The 19,525-nt window shown below is 39.3% G+C and overlaps 1 protein-coding gene across 2 annotated transcripts in view; it reads right to left on the bottom strand.

Moving 5' to 3' along the window:
- The window catches only part of USP10 (ubiquitin specific peptidase 10), a 33,537-nt gene that overhangs the window by 12,227 nt on the left and 1,785 nt on the right, over positions 1 to 19,525 (bottom strand). The window contains exons 2-6 of one of the 2 annotated variants that reach the window (XM_083453217.1): positions 6,317 to 6,385; positions 5,476 to 5,599; positions 3,192 to 4,214; positions 753 to 844; positions 368 to 477 (exon numbers count right to left, since the gene is read on the bottom strand). In XM_083453217.1, coding sequence (XP_083309343.1) covers positions 368 to 477; positions 753 to 844; positions 3,192 to 4,214; positions 5,476 to 5,599; positions 6,317 to 6,385 — 1,418 coding nt within the window. The remainder of the gene's footprint in view (positions 1 to 367; positions 478 to 752; positions 845 to 3,191; positions 4,215 to 5,475; positions 5,600 to 6,316; positions 6,386 to 19,525) is intronic. The other variant, XM_083453218.1, reaches the window with a different exon arrangement.

The raw sequence follows: 19,525 nt of genomic DNA, 5'->3' as shown, positions 1-19,525 counted from the left end.
AAGGTAGTCCAAACCCAGCCATTGAATGAGAGATTCACCAAAGATCAGGGCTTTGATTTAGAAATGGGAGTGTATTTTAACTTTGATAAATTGAAATATTCCCAAATCACAGAATGGGGAAGAGAGGGAGTTGTAACTATGGCAGCATAATTTGAAAATCAAACAATATGGCAATTAGATATTAATTTAGGTTTGCTCCAAATATTATCCTTATACTGCTCTGTGAAGGGACAATTAAGCTACCAAATACCTAGTATCATTGAATGTTTCCAACCTTTAATTAGTATTATTTTTAAAAAGAAGATAAGAATGTCTACCGACTTACAATTCTAATTCAAACATTGTGATTGTCTTGCAATTTACTTACAAACTATCTATCATTGGTGTTGAAGTACACGGCCGTTGTGATTTCGAATACATTGGAATGGACTTCATTAGGTGATACATAGGAGGGCAAGCAACCAAAGCTTGCAGTGTCTATAGAACTGCATTAAGGAGTCAGTTAATAAAGACAGCATTTAGCACACCCACGTCTTTGTGTGAAAAGAGAGGAGAACAAAAATGAACTTAAAATTCTGTATGGCACAAGAAAGCCATTCAGCAGCCATAATGATACTGCTCACTTGAAATATACCCCATTCCCATTTTGAACCTTTAAATTTAAAGTCTGATAACAGGATCTATTTTGTTTTCAGTATGAGAAACAGAAGCAGTTAATTAACTCAGGTAATATTTTTCCAATGCAAGGATACAGCGTTGATATAACACCAGTTTCCTTTATTGATCAGCCCTCGTGGTTGCAAAGATACTGGTTTATGTATTAGTTTTACATTTTCCAGTAATTCTGTTAAATGAAGAACACATCCAAAAATGTCAGCAAATCCACTTCCAACTGAACAAATATACTGCCTATTACACATGTAGTGGAGGAAAATCAAACAGTATTTTAGCATCCCCTTGTGGCCAATGAAATGAATTTACACACATTGTTTTCTTGTTGCAAGACATTTGGTTATGTCTTATCATGCTTACCAGTATTTATCCTCCCATAGATTTGCAGGCAAGGTGAGGCAAAGTACAGGTATAAAACTTCACCTGGAACCACTCCAACATGCATGTACCATCAGTTGTCCACTAATGACTTGTGTCACCTGTACAACAGTTCTGATTTCCCCGCTTAAGAGTTACTCTTATAGTTCCAATGCTTGCTTAGTTATACTCTGTATAAAGCTTCTTGCAACATCCATTTTTGAATTCTAATCTCATATACAATCAAGGGACGTGCAAAAACATCTCATTTGCTGTTACAGCAACAAGCATTAAGTGCATTACAAGAGAAGACCAGGGTGTAAAATGAAGCAGTAGACAGTATTACTCTAAGCCTGTTCTGAAGTGCTTGACCTCATCTGCATTAGGAACTTAAGCAGGGCTGGGCTTACATGGCAGCATAAAGTTCTAAGAGCTAGATCCTGATTGACATTCAACCAACCCTGTTTATGTAATCAACACTAGCAACAGGAACTCTTAATAAAATGCTCTGCTACAGAAACAAGTTATTTCTTGCAAGATACTTTTTCTTTGCAGATACAAACACCAATGACTAAATAGAATGGAGCCACCCCAACAAGCTTATATTTTTTTTAATGCCACATATTACACTTTTATTGACATTATATATAGATAGGTCTTGTTCCCACCACCACCAAAGGTTCTAATAACCCAGGTAGAATAATGCTACTGATGAGGTTACTACTATTTAATGAAAAGTCAAATAAACACTAGTGATTGTTTTTTTAAAAAGTCAAACCAAATAAACACTGGTGATCTTTAAAAAATGAACATATTGCCAACTTGTATGAAGTAAATCATTATAAGCACACCATCCAACAATGTTGCATGCATTTACACTTTTGAATGTTTCTATTGAAATTTAGGTCAAAGAGATTAATAAACCTAGACTTGAAATCAAATGTGACAAGAACTACCACTCTGGGGGATTAGACATGCAGAAAATGGCTTGCTAGTAAAGAAAAAATATATATATTTAGAAATAAAGGAATATAAAGAAATTATATCAAGACCAAGAAGTTATACAAGCCTTTCTATAGTCAAGAGTATTATTTTTCTGTATTATATATAAAAAAGTTCTGTCTGCAACACAAGTTAACTCTTCATGCAATCTAGTTGCCTATGGGGATGCAACTCTGATTTCAGGCAACTCCCCATTTGTGTGCCATTCCACGGCACTGCACGTAGCCCCACAGCCCCACTCCACCCCCTTCTGGGGTTGAAAACGGCACACGTTAGTGGTCGCTTGTGCTTTGAATGCATGCAGATGATACAGTTATACGTTTCTGAAGAATCAGCAACTTTCAGCACCATTCTGTGCCCCGTTATCATGTTACAGGGTATTTGTCAGTTTTAAAGAATACTTTCACATTGTGTACAATGAGCAGAATGTCAAGCTACGTGTGCTTGCATATTCTGGCTATGTATCAGATATTACAAAGCAATGTGGCGCTCACAGCACAGATCACAGGCTAAGTCCTAGTGGCCACTGTTAAGACTGCTTATACATTCAAAGTCAGTGTTAGTCTGGTGGCTCAAAGGCTGCCATGAGCCAGTAAAATGTGTGTTTTTATTTGTGGTGAGACAGATAAATGTATGAGTGAAGGCGAGTAGTTGTATTCAAATATTCCCTAGCAATAAACGAGCAGTGTTCAGCCCTCCCAAAAGAGGTCCTGGGTGGAAGGAGTTATTAAAAAGAACAAAGACCCCCTAACATAGCAAGCTCTCAGTGCTGAGCTGGCAAAACTTTCCAAACTGAGTCACACACATAGGCTCTCACAGCAGCAGCGAAAGGTTAGCTCTAGAAGAGAGAACAAAATTGCTCCAGCCTAAACAAACTCATCCTTTTGTGTGTGTGCACATCAAATCAAGAGTTCACTGTTACTTGTACACTGAAAAGGAAGTAAGCATCAATCCACAGTTGTGTGTTTAACCAGATAGTACATTAACAAAAAGCTAGAAGCCATTACACTAAACAAGAGGTGTCACTCTAACACAGAGTTAATAATTTTCTTACTATTGTGCTACTAAAGCATTAGGACATTTAGGTTCACTCAAACTTTCCACTCCTTCAAACCTTCCTACACTCTTTGTAGCTCAAGCTTGAAGCACATTAATGATACCTGCAATCCTTATGGCTACAGGATCCTCAGAAACTGGAACAGGCCCCTCTTTGACTTCAACCTGTTTCTCAGGGACCACAGGAGATGTGGCAGGAGGGGTATACTTAGTCTCAACATAAGCCATAGGCATGGAAACAGAAGGTTTGGAATTGTGAAAGAGGCTTGCCCATGATTTTGCAGGCTGATTAACAGAAACGGCTCCTGAAACAGGGGTGGTTGCCTCAGTAGTAGGCAAAGCATCCTCAGGCTTAGTTTGGTCTGAGTCGGTGCTTTCCACAGGATGCAAGTCTACCCCATTGGCAGCTGTGCCCTCACTAGAGGATTCAAGTGTTTGTCCATTTGTAACACCAAGGTTTTCAGTAGTATCAGTACCAGCATATGGCTGTACAACAGCTGTCCTTAATGGGCTGTCCCTCCCAGTTTCGGAGGGGACACAAGACTGTTCCAAATTAGTAACACTGCATACTTCAGGCTGCCCTGCAGTCCTTGTAGCATCTAGAGCACTAGAAACCGAATCATCAGACACGGCTTCGCTAGTGAAGTCCACAGAATTTTCAGGGCTGTTACAAGTCCTTGGAGTGACCGATGGCGCGTCGCCTGTAAGGTCTACATCCTCTGTGCTTATGCTATTAAGTCCTGATGAACTTGCATGCCCGTTTACCAAAGCCTCGGCAGGAACAATGCCATCACTAACATCTTCCAAGTAACTGTAATATCCAGGGGGTCTTTTTTTCTTCTTTTTGCGTTCCCTTTGCCCAAGGCTCCCAGGTAAATTATCATTTTCAGCATTAGAACTGCTATCCAAAGCGAGAGAAGAATCAGTGAATTGGCAGTCTATGGAGTTATAGTTGGCTTCGTTGAGTATATCACTAGGCGTCTTCTGGGAAGGTGCACAACCAAGAATGAATTCCGGTGCCTGAGGATTCAGAGTACTTGAAATACTGTAGTCATTGTTATTCAGCACAGATGAATCTGCCTCAATAACCTCATTAACACCAAATTCAATTCTCTGATACTCTTCCCCTAGGAGAGAAAAATAAACTTCTATTAAAGTGTTGCTTTTTTTCTTGGGAAGTGGGGGCAGATACAAGATAGGTTTGCAATCACTTGTCTTCACCTCAAGTTATTCCTTTTCATCATAAATGTTAAAAACATTCCTAATCAAATATAAATTGTGCAGACTGAAAATATGAAAATAGCTTAATTATTTTTCCAATACTATGTCAGCATAGATTGGAATGTCAAAAGATTTTCAACAATAGGATGTTCAAGGCTCTATATTTCACATGGCTGGCACTAAGAGTAGAATTTTGTGACTTTGACCAAGAAAAACAAAAACACCTTCTGCAAAACTATCATAGTCCCATCTCTAAGACAAGGAATTTCAAAGGTCACTGCAACTAAGCAACGTAAACATCTGATACCAGCATCCAAAAAATGGCAAAAAAAATTCTGAAATGAAGGGTGAAAATATTTTCAATAACTACTCTAAGGGTGGCTAACATACATAATACAGTAAAAACAATCAGTAATCAAAGCAGCAGCAGTTGCTTTAAAAGAAGCTGAAGGCCAATGTTAAAAACTGCTGAAACCCTAGGAAAATATAATACTTTAATTTGGCCCCTAAAAGATGTCAAATTTGGGAAACAACGGGTACCAAGTTGAAGTACCATCCCCAAACAAACCCCCTTAGCAGGTGGTGACACCTAGGCCACTAATGATTATCTTAATAACTGGGCTGGTCTATGTGGGACTAAAACATTTAGGGATTTAAGGCTGCCCTCTCATTTACACTCTTCTGGGAGTAACCCCTATTGAACTCAGTAGCACTTGCTTCCAAGTAAACATACATAAGACTACCCTGTAAAGATTAAAACCAGTACGAAGTCTGAATTGTGCCCAGGAAGAAACTTCATCTAATGAAACTTTCAGTACAGGCAATATACATTCATGTCTCAACAGATCAGTGATCAGTCATGCTTACTTTTCCAGCCCTGTCCAAGTCATTCTCTTTCTTAAAGAAAAACAGATTTCAATATTGAGAAGTGCTGAAGTTTTAACATTTACAAGTCCCTAATAATCAACAACTAACAGCACTGTTCCAACAAGGCCTCAAAACCACTGGATTCTTTTAAAAGAACTTTTTCAAAGCCATCAGTTGGGAGTGAGGGTTTACTGTTAGCTAAAGAAACCATAAAATATGGATTGCTATAAGTTTAACTGGGTTAGTACATTTAAGTAGCAAACTAACCCAAACCCCCAAAGCTGAACAGAAGAAACGAACCTGCAACACATTGGACTTCAAAAGGATTGGGGAAACAGTTGTGAAGAAGGAATGGCTTCTTACCATCATGGAGCTCTCCTGTGGACTTAAGGCCACATGAAATGGTTTCATTGTAGGGTGGAAGCTGTACAGAAAATAAAACAAATGGTTGCATTGGTGGTGGGGAAAGAAGACTTCACCAAAGTTAACTTATGTCTGCACTGAATGGAACAATCTGAACCCACCACCAACCACCCTTCCTCTCTTGTACACATATTCTCCTGTGCCCTTAATGATGATTGACATTTAAGTTGGCATGTTGTTGTTTAGTCGTTTAGGGTGCCCTTTAATTAACAGTTGCTTCTTTACAATTTGATATACACAGCAGTCTTTTACCAGGCTGACTGATAAAATAAACACATTGGATTTATGGGGTGGGGTGGGGGCTACTGACAACTGTAACAACATTCAAAATTTGAAGTGAAGCAAAACCGTGTGGCAGTATTATAGGGTACTCACTGATCTATACTAAACTAACTTTCTCCTATGCTTTCAACATACAATAGATTTCAACATTTCACACATACAGTGGTACCTCTGGTTGAGAACGGGATCCGTTCCGGAGCCCGTTCGCAACCAGAAAGGAACGCAACCCGCGTCTGCGTGGGTCGCGATTCGCCGCTTCTGCGCATGTGGATGGCGTCATTTTGGGTGTCTGCGTATGCACGAGTGGCAAAACCCAGAAGTAACCCTTTCTGGTACTTCCGGGTTGCCGCAGGACGCAACATGAAAAAACGTATCATGAAGCAAACATAACAAGAGGTATGACTGTACAGGTAAATAAATTTAAAATAGTTCTTACCTCAACAGAGCAACGAGGAGTCACAAAGAACTGATTAAATTCATCGGGGCTGAATTCCCCAAAGATGTACTAAAAAGTAAAACATATTGTATTTAATTAGATTAACTGAAGTTGATCATGGCAACAACTTAGCTGTTGTGCATATGTTCGCTGGAAATTTCAATGGCCTTTGTCAAAAAGAATCCTGAGAAACCACTTCATTGGAAATTTGTGTGACCTCTAATTTATACAAGAAGCTGACAATTATCCAACCACAACTTCTAAAACTGCAAGTAGCTGGTTAACTGAAGGCCCCAGCATTTAAATTTTGAAAGATTAAACCAATTATGCCTATGCTTTTGCTTAAATATCCGTGTCTTGTGTACAGCTATTGTAAAGGTTACATATGTAATTAGTGTTAGAAACGCAAGATATATAAGCTAGGCACCAAATGGCTCCTTAAATGAAGGTTGCAGTTCCAAAACGGAATGTCTAGTTGCCATTTTGGGGCAAGACAGCTCTAAAGTCTTATTTTTCAAATGATGGACTGACTGTGATTGATTCTCAGTTAAACATGTGGATAGTTCAGATGACAACCTTGAGCTAGGTTAAGACCTTTGAGAACTAAAAAAAGAAAAGTCACTTGATCCATGGACAGACCATATAGATACTGGCCTATTTCCCGCCTCTTTTTCTGATTGGTGACTGCTCCTGCACAGAAAAAGCATTTTAGTTCCTGAAATTCATTCTGATTTTGTAGATAAAATATAACTAATGGAATTATACAGGATGGGGTATTATCATGTGAAAAACAGTCCAAATCCAATGAACCCTAGGCATGCACCTCCAGATGGTAGAGCTGTCAGGTGCCATCCTGGCGTTCAAGCATCTTCACTTTTTCAATCAGTGGAGAAAAACTGCAGTCTGGGGATTCCATTCAAGCAATTTTACAAATGGAGCTTCTAACAAACAGATGGAGATATGCCACTAATGGTGTGAACATATATGAAGGGTCCTGGAAACACCAATGTAGTAGGAGCTTTGGTCAGCATCCTGCGAAGTAGTTTAGTTACTACAAAGGACTATTAGCTGAACAACATAACTCCCCCCCCCAAAAAAAAATCTATGTTGGGGATTCCCACAACTCTCTGGCGCAGATGGCGGGGCAAGGGGACGTTTTGTTGTGCAAAAGAAAAATCTTTCTGCTACTGGAAATACTTCAAGGGATACTGCTCTTATGATTTTAAAAGCTCAAAAACTAAATGTGACAATTTTAATGGCAATGATGCTGCAGCCTCTAATACCAATTCTGCTTCGGCTATAGCCCTGAAGTGAAAACTGCTTTTGGAACTTGGTTAAAGTTTTGTTAATCTGTTAAGGACCATCTAAGCAGCTGCTTGATATCAACTATGTAACACCTCAAAGTAAGCCACAACTGAAGTATACTGGAATCCTTTCTCATATTTCAGTGGATTTCTCAACACTAATCAAGGAGTAACACTCATTTCAATGAAACAATTCAACACACACAATTTCACACCAAAGTAAAAATAGCTGCTTGCACAAAAACATACTGAATGATAACTTGTTAGAAACATTTTAGATGAAGTCATGCAAAGAATGAAATGCAGTCATGCAGCTTAAAACGCTGTTACACAAATAAAACTTGTTCCCACCACATTTTTCTCTCAGAGGCTTAAATCAATATGCGAAGTGCCTGATATACTACAGCCACCAAGAAAGTGTGTCAAATGAAGCATTATCATCTCAGGTCTGTGACAAGTGTATCCATGAACTTCTCAAAAAGAGATTCAAAACAGAGATGCAATGCCAACTCAACAGACACTTGTGTTATGTACCATCATCAGAAGAGACCCAGGAGGCCTTGTTCTTACACCAAGCCCCAGTCAGTCTGCACCCGGTGGCAAAAAGCCAGGACCCTGAGACGAAGCTGAGACTGAACAGTCTGAAGCCCAAGGGAAAGACAATGCCTTAAATGCCAGGTGGAAGCCTAGTCTATCTGGAAAAGTGTCGGATTGCAGGCAAGGACTCCTCAGGAGTAAAAGCTCCTTAAGCGTAAGATTTTCCTCTCAAGGAAACCTCTGGAGAGAAGGGACTAGATACATTCTATGTAGCAGTTCTGTGCCCTGTGTCAAACCAGACCTTGAAGTGCTCTGACCTTGCCTCTCATCTCAACCTTGTTGTGAACTCTGCTAGTCTGGACCCTGAACTTGGACTAGCCCTGGATATTGCTTTGGTTGTTGCCTCCTTGGTGCTGCTGCCAGCAAATCACTTGTTTATTCAGGACCAAAGCACTGTGACCACACCACAAACTAAAATACACTCATCCCAGTGAGTTAATTTTTTGCTGGATGCCCCAACAGTCAAGTGCTTCACCTCATTCAGAGATGATAGTTGGTGCCATGAAAATATGCTGTGAGACAAAGGATATACCAACCAACCACAGCTAATCTAAAGTTAATGCAGCAATTTCATATTCCAGCCAAGCTTACCTTGTATATCATCACAACCTTCCCCTGGTACTGACAATCCCAACTAAACACTACCCTTCTCATTTCACCACCTTCAATAATGCCCTATTCTGAATGAGACCATTCAAGAGAATGAAGTGGTAGACTACTGAAGTAGAAAAATTGACTGAAACCCTTCAGAGTGCAAGAGGGTACCAATTAGTAGTGACCCCTTATTTTTCTACAAGTAGCAAAATTAGCACAGCACTGGAATGGAGCCTTTTCTCCCAACATGCTAGTTTTCCATCTAGTATGAAGTTTCGTTTCTTTTCTTTTCTCTTTTCGTTTTTTTACATGAGGAAATATTTAGCAACATTATTTTCCACCTGCAGTCTAATTTACCACCTCTGTATTCAAGTACATATGCATACGCAGCCAATTTCTCTCTCCAGAAGCCCAGTCGTCTTGTTCAGAACCCAGAATGCCGAGACTAACATGAGAAGCTAGGCAGTAGCCAGACTAGCCCTTTCCACTCCGACATGCACCTATGAATTTTGGTCTAATTCTAGAGAAACTATGATAACATGGACACCTGAAGACATTTTAAAAATATTTACATTTCAAATCCTAAAAGTTATTATGAAAAGTTTGATTTGACACTTAAATCAGTCACATACAAACAGAGAGAGACACTCTGGGATTACCACCCTGACTACCACATCACCATCCAATCTGGGGTGTGAAAGTAGCTGTTCCAATCACAAACAGAACACATGTATAATGCAATAGTCTCAAAAGCTGTGTCTACTGTCTCAGTGTGACAATCAAATCAGGATGATTTGAGGGTGGAAAAAAAGGCAGGGAGTAGTCTACTTGTCCAATGAAACTTTACTCCATACCCAGATAGCATCTGCATTCCAAAACCTGCAAATCCTGCTAGGGAACTCTCAAGGTTGATGAAGAGGGTTTGTGGCAGCCACTACCAGAACAAGAAGTCAAAAACACATTTTACCTATTTGACAATTATTGAGGGAAAGGGTTGAGAGATTAGTGGTTTCTGGGGCATAATAAAGGCTTTCTACCAAATAATTATCAGCTAAAAAAAGTGTCAAGCCAAATTAGCAAATTTAAAACAGCAGTGTGATGTAACAAAATGCTACAGTGTGAAGAGAAATCCCAGTGGGTTGTGTCCAAGACATTCCTGCACTTATTTTCAAAAACACACTCCTACATGTGGTACTGTATGACAATCTATCTAGTTACGGCATCTGAAGAACTCTCAATACTACTGGCCATGTTAACTTTTCCAATACAACACTCAACTCTTGTTCTATCCTGATCAAACACAGGCCACCTTCAACTTAATCAGATACTGAGTGACCTAATAAGGTTCTTATCGTCTCACCAGTGAACTTACAGTTCCTGATGTGCATTTGCAAGGGCCTTCCTGACTTCACCTTGGCAAAGATGCCCCACAATTTAATATGTGCAATGTACAAAACAGACAGTAACCCTATAACACACAGAGAAGGCACTTCAGAAAAATGTTTCTATATATTAGTCCCATCTTTCCCAAAGAGAGAACTGCACAGAGCCAAAGCAATGTGCACATTTATTACTAGACACTGTACACTAAAGTTCACTATCACTACACAGTACACACTTTTCACAAGCTGCTTCTTTTGAAGAACGTGAATAACGCACAGGAAAAGCAGGAATTTCTAGTCTCAATTATACACGTTTTAGAATTGCTAGAAGCTCTCCTGCCATGAAGCACCATTGTTCCACACAAAGTTCCTTAATCCTGAGCGGTATGTTAAATGGTTATATATAAAGCATTTCAACTGAACAGAAAAAAACTGCAGCTCTAGCAATGCAGTTCTTTCAAACTCAATATCTACTTTGCTGAAGCAGCATTAAACTGACAAATGACTATAATCCAGTGGCTCAAGGCCAGCAAGTTCTACTACAAACAGACCTGTACAAAGCAGACAACAGCATGTAGAATGTTTATGGCAGTAAACTGAAACTGAACTGTGTAGGTTGCCTATATTATTAGGTTCATATGGAAGAGTTCTTGCAATATGGCAATTTGCAGAAAGAAAGCACATTCTGTTCATGCAAAAATGTTAAATGGGAATTCTAAAATATGGCTGACACAAAGATTCAGAGAAGAATTAGAATCAACTTAAGTTAGCAGGTACAGAGACATGAAGGCCTGGGAGGGTCCGTCCCCCCAATCTTTCTTCTAAAGCAGGGACATCCAACTCCCAAGAGACTGTGATCTACTCCCGGGGGGGGGGGGGCTGGCAGTGATCTAACCATTTTGGGGAGGGGGACCTGAAGTTGTTGAGCATTTTTAACGGGGGCAAGCATAAGTTGTTGAGCTTTTTGTGAGGGGGGAAGCCAAAGTAGACCTATTTTTTCTTGTCGCTAAGCCTCAAAGGACTGAAAGTACAGAACAACATAATTTTGTTGCCATCCAATTCATGCTGCTGCAAATACATTGGACCCAAAATTCAAAAGAGAAATGCAAGTGACTTTGGAGACCATCTTGGGTGTGATCCATGCATATGTAACAGCAGCCAGTCAGTTTCTAAGAAGATGAAGGAGGAGGCAGAGGAGGAGGAGGAGACAGAAGATGAATGAGACACAGCTGTGGGAAGCCTGAGGAAGTACCACCCTTGGTGTCTGCCCATAAAAAGCATGTCCTGCTATGGGACAGTAAAAATGCTAGAAGAGGAGAGGACAGAGGGTGAAGGAAGAGTTGTGAGTGAAGGGGGCCCCTCTACCCATTCTTTGGACCCCCTGGGAAACTCAATAAACCTGCTGTACCAGGAACTGGGTGCAGAGAGTGCAGCTGAATGGGACACAGCTGTGTGCAGCTTGAAGAGGTGCCATCCACCTTGAGCCAGCCCATAAAAAGCAAGTCCAGAAAGAAAGATTAGGGTCCACTGTTTCCAAGATCTTTTCTCATTGTGAAACTTTTGTGGGTGAGCTGAGTTTGTTTGACCCTGGGTGGATCAATGTATCATTTTTATATGTAACTGTGTAATTTTGCAATATTTTGTTAAAGTTCTCTGTTGTTGTTTCAGTTTCCAGTACACTGCTTAAGAGATATTTTACAAATATATTAAGCTGTATAGAAATTGAAATAATAATAATAATAATAATAATAAACATTTTAAAAATCTTGTGATGGTATCACTACTTCCATATTTGAATGGATTACAAAAAAAGCAGCACACTTAGGACCTGATGCTGGAAAGGTACTTTCAAATACTGCAAAGTACAAAACTTCTTCAGGTATTTGGCCAAGAAATGTAGTCTGGGATCCTGCCAAACATATCCCTCTTGCAACATGGTGGCAAAGCCTTTGCACAACAAAGCCTCCAGCTCTTGCTTCTTACCTACTTCAGATTCCTCCATATTCTGAAGCATGTGAAAGAAACTGGTATATGTTTGGAAATACTGTATACCAAATTAAGAAATAAACTGACATGGGAAAGGGTAGACATGTGTTTCCACCTGGGTAAACTTTCAATTTTTAGAAGTCCATGATAAATATGAATAAAAAGCAACTGAATACATTTCATTTAGTGAGTTTTGTTTCCACCACCCTTTTTCTTGACTCTTTTTATAAACAAATTAGTGCTTTATGTCTGCTTGACACTGTGTAGGACTGGAGGAGACATAATAATTTTAAGAATAAATAATAGTTTGTTTAATTATTATATTGATGGCTCATCTTATTGGGGGTTTTCCTGCTCTTCATAAACTTGCAAAACCGTAAGAGAAGATAGACTCCTTACAGTTCAGCAGCTTGTCTGAATAAACTATATATTTAATATACCAGATAAATGCTAAACCAAGTTATACATAAGGCATTTCATGTTCTTAAAGTAACAAAGTGACTTTTGATAAGTAAAGAAAGCTTCTAATATTTTTATTTTTGAGTTTCTGAGTTTTACAATTACACTTCTTTCCCATTTTTTTTACACAATAGTTCTGTTTGATTTCCCACCCAGCATTCCATGACAGTGTGTTTTTTTACATCTAGCTTAGCTTCATATACATTAATTCATTCACCCAATTTTCTACACTCTCATATCTTTCATATTAACAACTCTTGGTCACAAAGTACCCCCTACCTGGAATTTATATTTGAAGTTCAACTTTTGTAAATATTCCCCTACGTAAAGAAAGCTTTCAAAATGATTTTTCTTCCATTAAAAAAAAAAAAAACCCTTCTCCCCAAATCCCTCAGGGTAAAAAATTGTATCCTCCAGTGAGGATTCAAAATTCCCAGAAATTTTACATCTGTAATGCTGAAGAGCACTAAAATTATTCTACCCAATTGATTTGCACAGAACAAAACAGGCAGAAATTATTTCTCTTCTCTTATGTCATTCCAGTAATTTCACAACAGCTTTCAAGGCTACCACAATTTGTACAATACTGCCCATCTAAACGTAATTTCAAGAAGAAAGCATGTTTTAAACAAAAGCAACAAAAGATTGCATATCCAATGTATTTTGCATATAATGAAACATGTGGTATCACAGTACAGAAGTTTTCTTGGTGTAAAGAAAGATCTTTGAAACCTTGGACAGCTATGTTACTATAATAAACCTAGAGCAATGGCATGTTTGCCTTTCAAACTAAAACACCACCTTCAGTGTTAAATGAAGGTGATGAGGAAGATATTCAAACTCTGTTCTAGAATCAAGGCAGCAGAATCTGAGGGCTGGTCTGTATATGCAACAGAATATGGTGGTAGAATGGGCTGCACCACTAAAGGCTGCAGATACAGAATCACATTACTGAAATATTCCTTAACATTTAATTCCCAGAAAACAGGAAACCACCACAGCAAGCAAAGAGGTTTGAATCCTCCCGCTAAAGTTCCAGTTTTCCACCTGCAGGATGCTCACAGGGGAGTATTCCAAAACTGCATCTCCCCATATACTCTAAAGTGATCAAGTCCAGCCTGTTATTTCATTCTGCTGCAAGCCCACGCCAATGAAGTTAGCAATAGTATTTCAAAGTCAAGTGATTTAGCCCCTGAAAGCTACTGCAACCAAAGAACTGCCAGAAGCAAGAAGATAAAGTCAAGCTGGGGTGGTTTTTGTTGTTGCCCAGCCACTTTCCATAACAAGACTTGATGTGCAATGTCTCAGGCTAGTATGCAGAAGCCAAGGTTTCTGGACAGATGCTACAGGTAAAGGAATACTTGAGGGCATACTATGGCCTTTCAACTTTGGCTGCAATCCTAACACAACTATGTGGGAGTTAGGTTTCACTGAAACTAGAGGTACCAGAACATATTTCCAAGTACACATTTACAATCACAATGCACAAGCTTGAAAACACATCTACACTGAGTAACAGCAAGGACATAAATTTTTGTCAACTGTAAGACTACATTTTATAAAATGATGGTTGTTTATTTGACTTACCAAAATGTTTTGAGCAGGTAGGTTATTTATTAAACATGTATCTTGCCTTTCCACTTTTGCTAACTTATTTACTAGGTAGGTATATGTTATCCTAAATCCAAATGTTAGGATTTAACTGCTTTGCTTTTGCATACTGAACTCCGAAATAAATTTCTATGTACATTTCTGACAGCCACTGCTCTCCTGTCATTTTCTGCCATTTGTATGCTACTGCAAAAATGCTTGAGTGGCTGGAATTGTCTCCCCCCCCTCCCCCGCCAAGTTTCTAAACACTCTAAAAGGGTGAGGGGCCCCATTTTCAGGAATACTGGTCTAAACTCCAAGAAAATCAGTAGCCTTCGTAGCAGTGTCTACTTGATGCCCCCTAGCCTTAAAATATAGAAAAATTACTATATACAGAACAGCATACTCTAACAAATGATGAGTGTTTTTATTTAGTTCCAGAAACGCTCATGTTAATATTTTGCTTTTTAAAATAAATTGTACTACTGTAACATCTTAAAAACCTACATATCTGTGCTATACAATGACTAGAATAATCACAGTGAAACAAGATCCTTTAACATGCATAACAAGGTAATTAACAGACTTCAGGTTCAGGCATATTTGTCTAATAAGTATTAAGAATGAAAAATCCTGAATATCAGAGAGAAGCTATACTAAGATAAACGAGTGAATCCTGCAGACTACTTTTTTAAAAATGTGATCTATTTTATCAAAGTTATTCAAGCAAGAAAAGTTAAGGTGTACACTTAGTAGTTTGAGAATGAGCCTGTCAAGGAAATTTAAAGCCAAAGAATCCGCATTGAAATCAAAGACTCTAAACTAACAAATTGAAGTTAGCCAAGTCTGAAGATCAAACAATTAAAAGAACATTTGCCACTTACTTCAGTGGGATCAATCTAACCTAATGCAGTATTTAAAGAGATGTTGCAAGTGAACAGCTGACAGGTTATAGGTGGAAATCAATTTACAGCAACTATCATTTTGTAATTTCAACATGGTTGCAGGACCTGCACACAGACAAGTTAAGAAATGTATAGCAAGAATAAGTAATGTGGTGCCATCTAGATGTTGCTATACAATGGCCATCCATCCCTGTATACTAGCTATGCTGGCCAGTGCTGATCAGAAACTCTCCAACATCTAGAAAGCACCATGTTGGCTACACCCGCAGCCTATAACTTACATAAATATCATCTCTAACATAAATTTGCTAGGAAGTCTTTTGCAAACCACTAGCTCTCAAATTCAATTCCACCCCCATCTGCTATACAGGGAATGGTAGTAATACTAGTCTAGTTTACAGAACCGTTGTCAGAGACTGCAGACCTGACTTTTACCACTTGCCTGTTACTACACTACAGTCTATTGTGCCACTGCTATCATTGCCAAATGGTGTCCTTAATTCCAAATACAGGCGACTCACTACTTATGAGAGGGTTGTCTTCTGGGCACCACACGCATAAGTGAAATGTACGTAAGTGGAGAGCCTGCTGCAATACAGCTTCCTGCCCAACAGCTGTTGACCAGGATAACATGGAAGCAGTGAGAGCTCCTGCACACCATTTTGGAACCCTTGGACTCCTTTTCTTTTAATAGCGTTTTAAAACTTTCTTTCTGGACTTTTGGCTCACTGGCGTCCTCTTCAGGCTCTGGGGAGAGTCTCCTCATGAGCCACAAAAACTTTCCAGCTCTCTCCCACCATTTCAGGTTTGAATTGAATTATTTATTTGAAATTTTTATTTCCCAGTGCCACATGTCTACATCGTCGCACACGAGTTGACCGTGCATAAGTGGGGGGATTCCTGTATATGACTGCGGCAGCTATTCATCCATGTACACAAACTAGAAGCTGCTTCATTTTACCAAGTACTGAGATAATGCTTTTAAACTTCCAAAAACCAATATAAGTGATCACTATTACTAATTGGTCAGTCCTTGAAGTAGCAAAGAGCAGTGTGTTCATGAGTCAGTTGGGACACCATTATACCCACATGCAAACATGTCACCAGCTTCTCCTAATTGACTTCTTATAACCAGGAACAAATCTATGACAAACAAGGAACATTACTGCACACAATGCCCAACAACCCTGAGAAGCAGATTAGGCTGAGAGATTGTATCTTGTCTAAGGCCATCTACTGAGCTTTGCAGTTGTTCATTTATGTGAACCTTGGCTTCTTCTAATCAAATCTAACACTCTATTTATTAAAAGATTTCTATCCTACCTTTCAGGACAATCACTCTAGCCACTGCACCAGATACAAACTACAAAGAATCATGTCCATGAGGTTTCTCTGGCATTAAATAAGTCTAATTGCTTATTACTAAAATAATGTACAACTATAACACCTTCTATTGCAGAAGAAATTAAAGCCTTGTGGAAAGTTCTGAATTTTGAATCCAATGACCGCATTTTAATCCAAATATTAAAAATGCTAGAAATGCAAATGCACACTTCCTTTCAGGTGTTCAGAACATCCTGTTTAGCAAAAAAACTCAAAACCTTTAAATGAGACTACTTTAAGGCATGTTTCTCTCATTCTTTATGTATTTTGAAAGGTTTAATATCATCTCTACAGCCAGATCTACACCAATACTAAGGGGAGGGTTGAAGGGTACTGCCTTTTAAAAACAAACAAACCGTTGACAGGGTAAATGCTGGTATAGCCACACCAACCATGACCCACACTCTTTACTTTCACTTAAATGTTACATGGACTCTATATGGACAGTATGTATCTACACACTTCAGTGGTAGAGCAGCTGTTTTGAATGCAGAAGGTCCCATGTTGAATCTGGCATCATTGGATAGCCTGAGAAGGATCCCCAATCAATAGGGCCACTGCCAGTCTGTGCAGGCAATATTGAGCTAGATGAATCAATCTGAATTTCTGCCCCAAAGCAGTGGTACTTAATGGAACACTGCAGCCACGGCCCTGCCTTTCATGCCAGCCAGCCTGGAAGAAAAATGACTCTGTTACACCAGCTCTCAGACTGGTGCAGCAAGGAGGCCAGATCAGGCCATTTTGGTGTTTGCTCTAACTTCTGTCTGTCCAACCCTTGGGCGGGAGCACTTTGGTGTTACTCACCAGCTGAAGCTCATCCAAATCCCTCTACAGTGGTACCTCGGGTTACAGACGCTTCAGGTTACAGACGCTTCAGGTTACAGACTCCACTAACCCAGAAATAGTACCTCGGGTTTAGAACTTTGCTTCAGGATGAGAACAGAAATTGTGTGGCGGTGGCATGGTGGCAACAGGAAGCCCCCAATAGCTAAAGTGGTACCTCAGGTTAAGAACAGTTTCAGGTTAAGAACGGACCTCCAGAACAAATTAAGTTCTTAACCTGAGATACCACTGTATAGCATGTCAGATATGCAGTTTGGACTGCTCTATAATGCAACTTCCTACAGGAACATAGTAAGCTACTTTATACCAACAGAAACCACTGAGGTTGTTTCCAATATTAGTTCTACCCAACCAAGAGTAAAATATTTGAAATTAATGGGCATGATTAACTTAGACCCATTAAATTCAATGGGTCCGCTCTGAGTAGAACTAACCTTTGGTTCACCCATGGTCCATCTAGCACATATTGTCAACAGTTACTGACAGCAGCTTTCCAACATTTCAGACAGAGTATTTTCCCTGGAAAGGCCAAGGTTTGATCTTAAGCCCTTCTGCACACAAAGCAGATGCTCTATCACTGAACTATGGCCCTTCACTGTAGAAGTTAAGCCATGCCCAAAAGACTAGCCAAAAAGAATGTATACAGACTATAGGTGTCATTTGTGTTTAGAGATGCCAATTAATAAGATCAACCATACAGGTAACACTAAAGAAAAACAGTAATAGCTAGTGGATATAAAACTTATACTAAACCTGTATATATATCCCACGTCAGACAGGGACACACTACCAAAAACAGCCTTCCCGAACTGAAGCCCTCCAAATGTTTTGGAGTCCAACTCCCATCTGCCTCAGCCAATATGGCCATACTGGTTGGGGATGATGGAAGCTGTAATTCAAAACATATGGAAGGCAGCAAGTTGGAGATCTGGCTGAACTGAATCATTCTGGGTGTCAGTAGCCGAACAGTACAATGGGGAACAGCACTTTATTTCAGAAGTCTTTGAAGAGAACAAAAAGCTAGGGGAAAATCAAGTAGAACAGTAACATACAACCACAAAATGCCTACAGTCATGTTTTGCTTGTCATTTACTATATTTCTCAAGGCACTGACCAAAGATCCTCTACAAATTTATTAAAGAGCCAAAGTCAAGCATTAGATCCAAACAGCAAAGTAGTAACAGTTCCAGATCGAAACAACCAGGCATCATATATAGCATAATTCAGATCATGATGTAGAAGATACCACCATGTGTCTCAGTTTGAAGACTCATATCCAATCTCTTCCCCCCCCCCGAAGTATCAAGTTATATTTTCTAACTAGCCAGACAAAGATTCATTGCAATTGTACCTCAAGTTCAATATTAATCTCCCCTCCAATTTTCTCTGTGAAAACAGCACTTAGTATTTGCCACTGCCTTACCCAAAACAAAGGTCTCCTAGAAAATAACTTGGGAATGGGAAGGGGTTTGTATTACTCCATCTACAAACCAAGACATCAGATGAATCCCAAATCTAGAAATTTGATACAAAACAAGTTATACTGGCATTTAAGTAACATTTTCTCTCTCTTGAAGAGATAACCTTGTTTCTTTGAAATCCCAGGGGTCAACATGATCCATCATATTAAGATGGTATTTTTTTATATATAGGTCAGACTACTGGGTACTCTAGGGTGTGAGTCACCTTCATCCATAGTCTGTGACATAGCTGCTTTATGCAAGTCATACAAATTCATTTTACTAAAACAATGTCCTTGTCCTTCAGTGACCAGCATAGTGTGTCCAGATCCTCCACTTTACTTTAGTGAAGCTTGTAATGTTTTCAGGAAGGCCTGAAGGTGGAGAATCCTGCCTCAACACAAGTTTTTTCAATTACATGAACTTTAGATGAAAGTTCTATGAGCAAAAGAAATCTTCCCAGTTACTTGTGTGTCCTATGTATACCCCATGTATTCACCTACTACCAGAGTGCAACAAACAAGTATAAAACTACTCGCAATTAGCACCTGTCCAATACTTTTAACTCTCTTGCATGTCTGGCAGTCTGTGAGCAAGGACTAAAACTTCCAAGTTAAGCATGTGAGAACTGAAGAGTGAATGAATGGATGTAACTCCATGGGAACTTTTTTTCCAATTCCCTCCCCTCCTCTACAAAAAGCAATGC

Source organism: Podarcis tiliguerta, assembly GCF_965153285.1.
Source record: "Podarcis tiliguerta genome assembly, chromosome: 8".
Taxonomy (NCBI): Eukaryota; Metazoa; Chordata; class Lepidosauria; order Squamata; family Lacertidae; genus Podarcis; species Podarcis tiliguerta.
This window is presented reverse-complemented; position numbering and strand designations above follow the sequence as displayed.